The following is a 12,982-nucleotide window of genomic DNA, read 5'->3' on the forward strand; positions in this document are numbered from 1 at the left end:
TAACAGTATCCTTCGTTCAGTCAAGAGTCAATCCTGTTATTACTTTTTTATTTATTAAGTTTTTATAATAATTTTTTGTTTTAATTTAAAATTTATTTTAACTTTAATTTATATTTTTTAAAATCTATTAAATTTTTTTTTTTTATAATATATGCTTATAATTATTATATTAAATATATTATATTTTTATGTTATCATTATTTTATTAATATTTATATTTATATTTAATAAAATAAAATAAATGATTTTATAATTAAATTATTATTATTAAAATAAACAATAATAATATATAAAATAAATAAAAATATTAATAATAAATTTATAAAATAATAATAATAATACAGTTAAAATAATTATAAATAATAAAAAATATAATTTTCTGTCACACTATCCTCTGAATCCACCCTCTGAATCCACTTTATTTTAATCCCAACAAGTATCATTTTCTTTGAATTTACTTTTTTCTTATCCAAAGAGAATATAAGTGACCGATGATGGATGCAACGGGGACTGGGGACTGGATGAAGTGCTTATTGAGTTCACACCTCACTATTACTATAATAATATAATAATATTTTAATTAAAAAATAATATAAAAAGTATTAAAATATTAATTTATTACTATGTAAGGGGTATGCTTTCATTATTGATGTTAAGACAATGCTATAAAAAAAGGTCATCACTTACATCCTCATGCATCTATTTCTTTTAGCTGTCGTTAAAATCACCTTTCAATTTCTTCATGGCTGATCGTGCATTTGGAATGGGAGGTAATGCAATCATTTTTAACACAGCCAATATCCAAATATGTAAGTGGGCAATATTACAAGCAGATTAATCTTTACAAAAATATTTTATTACAAAAATCTTTTATTAACACCATTTGTCACTAACACAGACTTGACACCGTTTGCGTGACATTAATTGACGTTGCAGACGTGATATTTGGTGAAAATGTGACACTGATTCTATATTATAATATATGACCCGTAGTACACGTAAAATTGGTTACCCGTGTGTCTGTAAGTGGTTACTTATGTGACGCACGCAAAATTGGTTACCCGTGTGATGGGGGAGGGCCCAAGCTCACCACACTATGAAAGCCAAGCTTCCAAGGCTAGACCGTCTAGCCCATGATGAGGAGCGTCTAGACTCAAAAGGAGTGTCTAGCCCATGCTGAGAAGCGTCTAGGCCATGATGAGGAGCGGCTACATAAGGAGCGTCTAGGAGGACTCCTCACTACAAAAAAACTTGTATAATGCGGCGGTTTTAATATGGCGGTTATTAATAACCGCCACAATCTGCCGTATAATACGACATTTTAGTAACCGCCACAATGATCCTTTAGAATATGGCATTTTTAACCGCCATAATTATCCTCCAAAATAAAATTCCCGCTTTTGCTTTCCCTCCTATACCATTCCTCTTTATTTTCATTTAAAAAAAAATTAAAAATTTGTTAAAAATTAATTTTGTTTTTGACCAGCCTTTGGACCAGCCTTGTCTCCCACTCTTTGGACCAACCTTGTCTCCCACTTTGGAAACCAACTTCTTCTCCCTCGTGTCTTCATGAAACCAGCAGCATTTTGTCTTCCTCTTCTTTGGAAACCAACATTGTCTCCCACTTTGGAAACCGTCTTGTAGTGTCTTCATGAAACCAGCACCTTCTGTTCTCCTTCTCCGCTAACGCAACCTTCACGACCCACGAAACCCTCAGGCGAGCTTCACGAAACCCTCTGTCCGTCATTGCTGCTCCGCTCAAGGTTGTTCCTCTGACCTTCAAGAAACCCTGAGTCCGCCATTGTCGCCTTCGCGCCAGGTTTTTCAGGTCTGTGCTCACGAAACCCTAAACCTCTGTCTTGGGAGTGTATTTTTTGAAATTGTTATAGGTTAAAATCGTTAGCAGATTTGGGATTCTATATAGATTAAACAATGTTGCCATGTTCTATTCTAATTCATGTAACAAAACAACTTCACTTCTAATAATTATGAACTTCAAAATATTACCTACTAGGAGACGTTCTGGATCTAACCCGTGATTGTGAGAGGCATTTGCTCGGGCTGAATGAATGACCTACAATGTGTAGGATTTTAAAACAAATGCTACCAATTTTGCTTTACCATATAGAAGGTAATAGAATATAACCTTTCTCTCCACTGAAAATGAATATAACTTGAATCTAAATAATCATAAATTGTTGTGTTAAATGCAGACAAAATTGAAGTACGAGTGAGCATACTTTAGAATTTTATATTGGTCTTATAATTGGGAAAGTTAAAAGACAACTAGTGTTGCTACCTGATAGACAATTTTTGCTGCTCGTTTTATTGTCAATTCCAACTGCATCAATGCATCTTTAACAAGCATGCCACGAACCAGAGCAGCAACTAAGTTGACCTTCTTTGGACTCTAAAATGCCACAGAAGACAGGGTATATAAAAAGTGTAATCAGTCAGATATGAACCAGACCCTTAAACAATCAATTAGTTTACACATCAAACCAAGGAAGGTATTCCAATAGCTTAAAAAATATGTTCTAACTTGTCTGCAAAAGTTGATAACAGATACTGAATATAGCATTATGAAATAAAGCATTACAACTTTTTAATACTCCTATTATAGCTATGCTGAATATACTTGTGATGATACTCTGATACTTGTTTATATTGCCAAATCAAATCAATGGTTTTCTTTAGCTTGCATTAGTGCTTACTTGAAAACCAAACGCACAGATGTGTGGGAACATTGAAGGTTAGAAATGGAGAGATAAAAAAATATAGTAGATACAGTCAAAGAAAGAGTGGTAAGTAGAAGTAGGATGGGGAACTATGAAACTGGGGGGCAAGATGGAATATAATTATTTGAATGTTATATAGAGACACATTTTAATATTTTTATTTATCTAACAGATTAGGATCATTTGAACACCCATGGGGGCAAATGTCCATAGATTTAGCTTCTCTAAAGTGAGAGGAATGCAATTAAGTAATTGCTGATTAAAATATTGAAAGTTGAGATTGTAATTAACTTCAGAATTTGTTACTGTTGGAATCACTCCTAACTTACCTAAGTTACAACCTCATTGGGGATTGCCTAAATTGTTCTCAAAGGAGATATGACTAAAGTAGAGTATATACTCGGGTGCAAACCTTGATTTATAAGTCATTTTTATGAGTTTGAGTTAAACTTATACCCAAAGATTAGAAATTAGACATGTACTTGATTTTGTCACAACACTCAACTGTTGATGGTTCAATCAACAGTTATAACTACACTTTATTGGCTTTGTTTTGCTACCTAAATGATGATGGCTTAGTCTCACATTGTTTAGTGATATGACTAAAGTACAGTACACAAGTGGGGTGAATCCAAACCTTGATTTACAAGCCAGTTTTATAAGATTAGGTTAGAGTTATACCCAAAGTTTAGGAGTTACACATGCACTTGATTTTGTCAAAAACACTCAACTGTGGATTGTTCGATCAACATTATGTGTATTGTATTAGCTTGGTTGTAGAAGTACAAGCATTGTTTAAAAGTATGTCATTTGGGTTTACATATTCACCTCTTTTTCATCAGTATTATGCCATATTTATATATATATATATAGCAGTTCTGAAATGATATCAAAGATGGTGCAATTCTTGAGTTTGGCAGTGGCAGTTGCACTTGGAAAGATGAAACTAGTCCAGTCCAACAGAGTACAGCAAATTCTTTTACTTTCTCCACTCTCGAAATGATTTTAAAGGAAAAAAAAACAGTTTCCATAATAGCATGCAGTTGAATTAGTTTAATTCATAAAATAAAATTTATTTCCTTTTTAAAAATATTTTTTGGCTTGTCAATAGCACCCCGTGGAGTAGTGCAATCACAGAACAGCATTGTGGAGCGGCTAGAGAATGCTACAAATTGAAAATTTCTAAATACATTCATCACATGCATTATACTGAATGAATAAAGTAGGATCTGTTTCACTATTTAAGTAATTAAAATACTTTTCCTTCGATGTTGCCATGTCTGGTATATTAAATGTTAAAAGTTTTCATTTGTACTTTTCGGCACTTAAAATTGGAATCATTTCATTCAAAATTCGTTCAATATATACTTGTTCAGGTCTACCAAACATGCTCTTAATGAAGGAATACCAACTACTGCATACAAGAAAACCAAAAGCAAACAATCATGAACACTGATATGCATCTCAAACCTGCTTTATTCCCTTTAATATTGCTTGAACTTTTTCTGGCTTAGTAACAGCTTTCTGCTTCTGATCTTCACCTTTTGAACTACCCAAAGATGAAACTGGGACTAAAGGTGACAAAACAGGTGTTTCCTCAGATGAATTTGCCAGTAATGGAGTAGTGCTTGAAATTCCCTGAAACGGAAATAATCAAGTAATAAAATAAAAAAGATGAAGTTAAGAAGAGGGTTAACTACAAAAAGCAAGGGTTCATGTCTTACTTCAACTTTTATTATATATTAGTCTTTACAGACTTAGTTTCATTAATTTGAAGATGACCTGCACGTACTTAAATTTTGATTGCATTGTGTTAGCTTATAGAATGATAATGGTTATTTATAATGGTTATTTGATAATGATTATTTATAGAATGATTAAGAAATTCATAGAGACAACAATTGATCCAAACCAACTTGCAAATTGGTTTGGATCTAACTTTATATTCAACCATCCAGATCTGTTTTGAAGCGTATAGATTGGTTGTATAATTAAAATTTTGTTTGTGTGACCCATAAAATTTACCAAAAGCTAGTTTGGTAAATGTAGGTTATGATTAACTATTTTATGTAGTTAACACATTTATGTAAGTAATTTTTTGTTATGGTGTTTTGTTTTGTAGTCATGCCAATTGATAAAAGTTGGATTTCTAAACCACGAAACACCATTGAATATGCAAATGGTTTGAATGAATTTTTGGAATTTGCATTTGGACATGCTAATGGTCTTGTCATAAAGTGTCCGTGTTCAAAGTGTGGTTTCAATAAGTGGCAAACAAGGGATGTAGTTCAAGAACACTTAACATGTAGCACTTTTCCTCAAAACTACCAAACTTGGTATATGCACGGTGAAGGACTAAGTGGAAATGAGTTTGTGGTTGTTCCAAGTGCGCATGTCATTGAAGATGTCATAGAATCTCATAATCCAATGGAAGACATGTTGAACGATGCATTTGGGTTTGTGGGGCACCACGATGATCACATTGATGAGGGTACTCAAGATGATGGTGTACAAGATGATATGTTGCATGGTGAAGGAAATACAAACTTTGATGCGTTGTTGAAGGACAATAATGAACCACTATATGAAGGTTGTACCAAGTATTCAAAGTTATCATTCATGTTGAAGTTGTATCATATAAAATGCATGTGTAGAATGAGTGATAAAGCAATGACCATGATTCTAAACTTGCTAAAGGATGCATTTGAACATGCTAAGTTTCCTAACTCATTTTATGAGGCCAAGAATGTGATTAACAAACTTGGTCTTAATTATGTCAAAATACCAGCTTGTCCAAAAGATTGCATGCTATATTGGGGTGAAGATAATGAAAGCTTAGAAGAATGTAAACGGTGCAAAATGTCTAAGTGGAAAGATAAAGATAAGAAACAATATGCAAAGATCTTGCGTTACTTTCCATTGAAGTCAAGATTGCAACGATTGTTTATGAGTTCTAAGACAACTGAATCTATGACATGGCATGCATCAGAGGATATCCAGGATGGGTTGATGAGGCATCCTAGAGATTCTGAGGCTTGGAAAGCATTTGATGTATTACATCCAGAATTTGCAAATGATCCTCGAAATGTACGACTGGGCTTAGCTAGTGATGGCTTCAACCCTTTCGGAACCATGAGTACAAGCTATAGTATATGGCCAGTAGTCCTCATCCCATACAATCGTCCTCCTTGGGAGTGTATGAAGCAAACCTCTTTTATCCTATCCATGATAATTCCTGGAAAACAAATGACAGGAAACGACATTGATGTATACTTACAACCACTCATAAAAGAATTAAAGGAGCTCTGGTTCGATGGAGTGCAAACTTTTGATTATTCGAAAAAAGAAATGTTTACATTGCGAGCGGCTTTGTTGTGGACAATTAGTGACTTCCCTGGCCTAGGCAATTTATCTGGATGGAACACGCACACTGGTCTTGCTTGCCCAACTTGTAACTTTGACACTGAGTCTTCTTTGTTGTATAGGGGCAAATACAGCTTTATGGGACACCGTCGATTTTTACATAAAGAACATAGATTCAGATTGAGTCGTTCTCTTTTTGACGGAAGAACTGAACTAAGGGAAGCACCAGAACATTTGTCAGGGTCAGACATATTTAAACAAGTTGAGGGTATCAATGTTACATTTGGAAAACCATTAGAACCTACGGATACAAGTAAAAGGGGTCGGGGAAAGAATGTTCTTGAAGTTGTTGGAGCAGAACAATGGAAAAAGAGAAGTATATTTTTTGATCTTCCTTATTGGGAGACGAACTTGTTACACCATTGTCTAGATGTCATGCATATTGAAAAAAATGTTTGTGACAATGTTTTGTATACATTACTCAATGACCCTAAGAAATCAAAAGATAATTTAAAAGCCCAAAAGGTACTTAAAGAAATGGGTATAAGGAATGAACTTTGGCCAGATGAAAGAGGAAGATTTCGGCCAAGTGTGTTTTCATTGTCAAAACCAAAGAAAAAAACGTTTTTACAAACACTGAAAGATGTGAAAATGCCAGATGGATACTCGAGTAATATTTCAAGGTGTATTGATTTGAAAGCTGGAAAGATTTTTGGCCTTAAGAGTCATGATTGTCATATTCTTATGGAACATTTGCTACCCATTGCCATACGTAATGTTTTACCAAACAATGTGACTGCAGTGATAGTAGAACTATGTTCATTTTTTCGACAATTATGTGGCAAAAGTTTAAGCCAAACCGAACTTGATAAACTTCAGTCCCGCATCATTGAAACTCTTTGCCACATGGAAATGTTGTTCCCTCCTACCTTTTTTACAGTTATGGTGCACTTAACTTGTCACTTAGTTGGTGAGGCCAAACTTGGAGGCCCGGTTCATTATCGTTGGATGTATCCCATAGAAAGGTAATATTCTACCCATTGCCAGATGGATACTCTGAAAACACTGAAAGATGTGAAAATGCCAGATGGATACTCGAGTAATATTTCAAGGTGTATTGATTTGAAAGCTGGAAAGATTTTTGGCCTTAAGAGTCATGATTGTCATATTCTTATGGAACATTTGCTACCCATTGCCATACGTAATGTTTTACCAAACAATGTGACTGCAGTGATAGTAGAACTATGTTCATTTTTTCGACAATTATGTGGCAAAAGTTTAAGCCAAACCGAACTTGATAAACTTCAGTCCCGCATCATTGAAACTCTTTGCCACATGGAAATGTTGTTCCCTCCTACCTTTTTTACAGTTATGGTGCACTTAACTTGTCACTTAGTTGGTGAGGCCAAACTTGGAGGCCCGGTTCATTATCGTTGGATGTATCCCATAGAAAGGTAAATGTTTTTGGCACACATAGATTTTGAAGTTTTTTTAAGCTTCATATTTGATTATCCTAATTGAAAAATTATTTTATAGGTATTTGGGACATTTAAAATCATATGTTCGAAACAAGGCACAACCTAAAGGTTCCATTGCCGAAGGATACCTAGCTGAAGAGGTTCTGTCCTTTACCTCTGAATATATGGAAGGGGTTGAGACAAGAAGTAACAGGCCTTCACGTGTGGATGATTCTTGTAATACAAATATGCCACAATTGAGTACCATTTTCCCACCAATTGGTAGAGTAGTAAGTGCCTCTTCAACTTTTGAGTTGTCAACCATGCAAAGAACTCAAGCACATCGATATGTGTTATTTAATTGCCCTGAAGTTACCCCTTTCATTCAGTGAGTGTTAACACAACTATAAATTTAATTATATTCAAAATGTGTCCTTAATGGAATCATTAGTAACACATTGGTTATGATTATTTTCTTAGGGAATTTAAAAGTCATTTGCGAAGGAGGTTTAGAGGGAGAAGAATTTCAAATATAGAGATAGAAATGATTGTTAATAAGGATTTCATGAATTGGTTTCCTCAAAGGGTACGTAGAAACTGTTTTTATAATTGTTTTATTAAAGTTTGTAACATATGTTCACATATTCAATCCTTATTTTTGTAGATTAATAACCCAGACATTTCAAGTACAGTGTCAAATGATCTTAAGTATCTATCTCAAGGTCCGACTCCACATGCTAGAAGATTTTCTGCCTTCAATGTAAATGGATTCAAGTTTAGGACCGAAAGTCGAGAACATGGGTTAAAAACCCAAAACAGTGGAGTTTACTTAACTTCATCAACATCATGTGTTGCAAGTATGGCTGATCAAAACATTAGGGAAGCGGATTTGGCATACTATGGAAAATTAGAAGATATAATTGAGCTTAATTACTATGGTCGTTTTAAAGTGACATTGTTCAAATGTAAATGGGCTGACACCACAAGAGATAGGGGGCTTAGAAAGGATCCGTGGGGTTTTACTTCTATTAATTTTTCAAGATTAATTCACATGGGAGATCGTGAGGAGCATGATCCATATATTGAAGCTTCACAAGCTGAAATGGTATATTATGTTAATGATGAAGTTAACAAGGATTGGAAAATTGTCGTCCACTTGAAACCACGAGACTTGTATGATATGGGAGAAGGAGATAATGAAGTTTGTGAACTGGAACCATGTCCACAACAAGATTTAAACCATTTTTTCAGCGAGTCTGAACATTTGCCATTGTTTAGGGATGATGAAGATGATGAATTATTAAACGAGGATAACAATGATCATGAACTTCATGAAAATGACTCAATGTCAGAGTAATAATAAGCTTGGTCTGTTAATAAAACTGCACATGTATGGTTATTGTTAGTTGCACATCTATTTGATTATGTACTTTGATATGCATTGTTATATCTTGTTTTTGTATTTTATTCTTTCCTTTTTATGTGCAGATATGCCTAAGCCTAAGAGGATTAAGAACTTGCTTAAGGCAATTGGTGGACATAGTTCAGACACATCTGTGAGGAACTATGTTCAACCTAATGACACGCCTCAAACTACACGTCAACAAATAACTAAATCTGGTCAACCACATATTGGATCTCCATTACCACAAGCATCTGGACATACACCACCACAAATCTCAAAATCTGCACAACCACGAGATTTACAACCTACTTTTGAATCAGCAGCGCTACCACAAACTGAGTCTACTCAACCACCAATCTCACAATCTGCACAACCTGAAGGCACATCTGAGTATGCACAACCACACACATCTGACTCTGCACTACCACATACATCTGAGTCTACACTGCCACATACATCCGAGTCTACACAACCACATACCCCTCAATCTGCACAACCGCATACATTAGAATCTGAAGCAGAAAGGGTGGCACCAAAAAAAGGCAGACATTCAAACCAGTATTGGTTTGTTGATACTATAGGTAAACATATGTTAATTTTGTTGTTGTGTTTTTCTTTTTCATTTAATTACTTTCATTGCAGATACCTTAATGTATTATACTTTTTAGATGAGCATGGAGTTACTCAGAAAACGAAGCTCAAGGTTAGGGATGCTCATAATTTGCCCATTGGAACACGTGTGGTTGTCAACTATGATGATAACTTTCAACCCATTGGAGAAGCATGTGGTTTGCTTGCTGGAGTTTGTGGACAGCTAGCAGCAAATCATATATTGTTGCCTATAAGTTTTGAAAGTTGGTCATCTGTGCCTGATACTTACAAGGATACTATATGGGAGAGTGCACTGAAGGTAATTGACCCTACATTCAATAAAACATTAAATATGTACATTCTTATTTCAGTTTTTGAATATATATGTGGACTAACAATTGTATTATTTGAAGAGTCGTTTTTGCTTCATGGTAAATGAAGATCTCGCTAAGAGAGATGTTATGTTCAAAATTGGCAAATTGTGGAGGGAGTATAGATGCAAGCTCTGGAATGAATTCTATGACCCAGTGTTAAGCAGAAATGACTTGATAAAGAATGTTCCAGATGGTCTTAACATGGAGCAGTGGGCTATATTTGTGGATTATCGTCTCAAGCCTTCCACAGTGGTACATACTTTTCATTTCATATATTTCTCACTCAACTTGATTTTAAATTTGCAAAAACTGATTTCATTTTATTGTGTAGAAACTGTGTAACAGGAATAGAGAGATAAGAAAGAAACAAACTATTCCTCACACTGGTGGAGCTATGGCATTGTCAAGAAGGAGGGATAATCTGGTATATTTACATATATGTAGCTTTGTGAATTTGGCATATATTTTGATTTATAATATATTATGTATTTTTGTAATTATATTATCCTTTTTGGAATGTATAGAAAATTGAGACTGGTAGGAACATTGGCCGAGCTGAGATGTGGAAGATCACACACAAGAGGAAGAATGACACGTATGTTAATGATGAAGCTATGGAGATTGGGGTAACTTCTAATTATATCAGTTTTGAACCTCTCATTTTCTTCTTTATGTTGAACAGAGTAATTGTTTTCTGTATATACTATTTTTGAGACATACTATTTTGGATTTGGATACTGATTTGGATATTGTTTTAGACTATTTTGGACTATTTTAGATACTGTCTTAGACTGTTTTGGGTTATTTTGGACACTGTCTTGGACTGTTTTAGGAACATATTGTCTCTACCATGGGTATATATTGTTTTGGACTGTTTTGGATTGTTTTGGGCTATTTTGGATACTGTCTTGGACTGTTTTGGGAACATATTTTGTCTGCCATGAGTATATACTATTTTGGACTGTTTTGAGCTATTTTGGATACTGTCTTGAATTGTTTTCGATTGTTTTGGGAACACTTTGTCTCTACCATGAGTATATATTGTTTTGGACTGTTTTGAATTGTTTTAGGCTATTTTGGATACTGTCTTGAACTATTTTGGATTGTTTTGGGAACATATTGTCTCTATCATGGCTATATATTGTTTTGGACTATTTTGGACTGTTTTGAGCTATTTTGGATACTGTCTTGAATTGTTTTCGATTGTTTTGGGAACACTTTGTCTCTACCATGAGTATATATTGTTTTGGACTGTTTTGAATTGTTTTGGGCTATTTTGGATACTGTCTTGAACTGTTTTGGATTGTTTTGGGAACATATTGTCTCTATCATGGATATATATTGTTTTGGACTATTTTGGATTGTTTTGGCCTATTTTGGATACTTCCTTGGACTGTTTTGGACACTGTTTTGGGAACATATTGTCTCTACCATGGGTATATATTGTTTTGGACTGTTTTGGATTGTTTTAGGCTATTTTGGATATTGTCTTGGACTGTTTTAGACTGTTTTGGGAACATATTGTCTCTACCATGGGTATATATTGTTTTGGACTGTTTTGGATTGTTTTGGGCTATTTTGGATACTGTCTTGGACTGTTTTGGGAAGACGAACATTAAAGTTGGTTGCTTCCATTTTTATGTAGGATAAAATTGATGAGTTAATGCTGGAAAATCCAGAAACTGCATCACATATATCTCCAAATGATCCTGTTGGTGTCATTTTTGGAAAGGAGCATCCAGGGAGGGTCAGAGGACTTTCATATGGAGCTTGTCCTACCCTTGCTTTCAAGAAATCCACAACAAGGGTAAGCAATATGAATAATGGTTCCTCTAGTGGTGGGTCTTCAACAAATGTTGAAGAAAAGGTAGAAAAGATGGCAACAGAACTTGCAGTTGTAAGGAGCCAAATGCATACTATGCTAGCCTACATTGCTTCTAGACCAGACGTGCCGGAACATTTTGCTGCAATGGCAGCAAATTTGGTACAAGCATCTATTAATGAGGTATAAATTACTATACTTAAAATTTTATTATAATATTGTTTTCATTTATTTTTTAAAAATTGTCAATTAATTTTAAACATATTTTAACTTATTCCAGACACCGGATGTTGCTAGTGGTGCTCCATCACCAAACCAGAATATAAGATCAAGTGGAGGGAGTAAGACAAATTAGGATTGAGAATTTACTTGTAATATGTTTAGAAAATGAAACAATTTACATTTTGACAATTTAATTTACTTGTTGTTTGGATTAGTTTGACATTATCAACTTTGTTATTTCAATGAATGAATGAACTCATCTTTTGATTATTATATTTCTCAATTTTAAATATATTATGAAATTAGTTTATGTTATAACTTAATTATATATATATTATGAAACATAATATCAAATTAATTAATATTATAAAATCAAATTATAAAATAGAATTAAATAAATTATTATAAATATTAAAAATAAAATTAAAGTTTAATTATAATATCAAATTAAATAATATTATGAAATCAAATTATAAAATAGAATTAAATAAATTATTATAAATATTAAAAATAAAATTAAATATTTAATATTCGAATTATTACAGTTATAAAGTGGCGGTTAAAACTGCCACTATTTACGTAAGAATTGGTTTACCCAATTTTAAAATTACGACATTTATAACTGACGTCAATTGCACGCTTAAAACCGCCACATTATACAATGCATACTATGGCGTCTGCTACAACGGTTCTCATTTGACCGCCACATTAAACTTTGTGGCGGCAAGAATTCTGGCGGTACGCAATACCGCCACAGACGTATAATGCGGCGGTTAAAAACGCCAGTTTTTACGAAAATAACCGCCGCATTATACACGTTTTTTTGTAGTGCCTAGACCGTCTAGGATCAAGCACCTTCACATACACATGGGTCAAGCTACGGTTTTGGGAAGAGAAGACCTTGTAATTGTTACATGGAGGCCCATTAAGGGTGCCTTAGTAATTAGAGTAGTGTATAAAGCATAAACTTGTCTTACACATGATTTACCCTAGATTTTGTGCACATTCTA

At 34.0% G+C, this 12,982-nt stretch overlaps 3 protein-coding genes across 3 annotated transcripts; all 3 read left to right on the forward strand.

Annotated features, from left to right (window-relative positions):
- Window positions 1–4,862: 4,862 nt before the first annotated feature.
- Window positions 4,863–7,130, forward strand: LOC137818020 (uncharacterized). The gene has a single exon (XM_068621243.1). It carries the CDS (start codon window positions 4,863–4,865, stop codon window positions 7,128–7,130), a length of 2,268 nt encoding a protein of 755 aa, XP_068477344.1.
- Window positions 7,131–7,148: 18 nt separating this feature from the next.
- Window positions 7,149–8,915, forward strand: LOC137818021 (uncharacterized). Its single transcript, XM_068621244.1, has 4 exons — window positions 7,149–7,555; window positions 7,638–7,946; window positions 8,039–8,144; window positions 8,223–8,915. The coding sequence occupies exons 1-4, from the start codon at window positions 7,149–7,151 to the stop codon at window positions 8,913–8,915; spliced, it is 1,515 nt and encodes a 504-aa protein (XP_068477345.1).
- Window positions 8,916–8,946: 31 nt separating this feature from the next.
- On the forward strand, window positions 8,947–12,105 carry LOC137818023 (uncharacterized). The gene is made up of 9 exons (XM_068621245.1): window positions 8,947–8,959; window positions 9,047–9,544; window positions 9,632–9,873; window positions 9,968–10,180; window positions 10,260–10,352; window positions 10,453–10,554; window positions 10,687–10,782; window positions 11,574–11,933; window positions 12,031–12,105. Exons 1-9 carry the CDS (start codon window positions 8,947–8,949, stop codon window positions 12,103–12,105), a joined length of 1,692 nt encoding a protein of 563 aa, XP_068477346.1.
- The last annotated feature ends 877 nt before the right edge of the window (window positions 12,106–12,982 follow it).

The sequence above is a fragment of the Phaseolus vulgaris genome, chromosome 10, assembly GCF_000499845.2.
Source record: "Phaseolus vulgaris cultivar G19833 chromosome 10, P. vulgaris v2.0, whole genome shotgun sequence".
In the NCBI taxonomy this organism is placed as follows: Eukaryota; Viridiplantae; Streptophyta; class Magnoliopsida; order Fabales; family Fabaceae; genus Phaseolus; species Phaseolus vulgaris.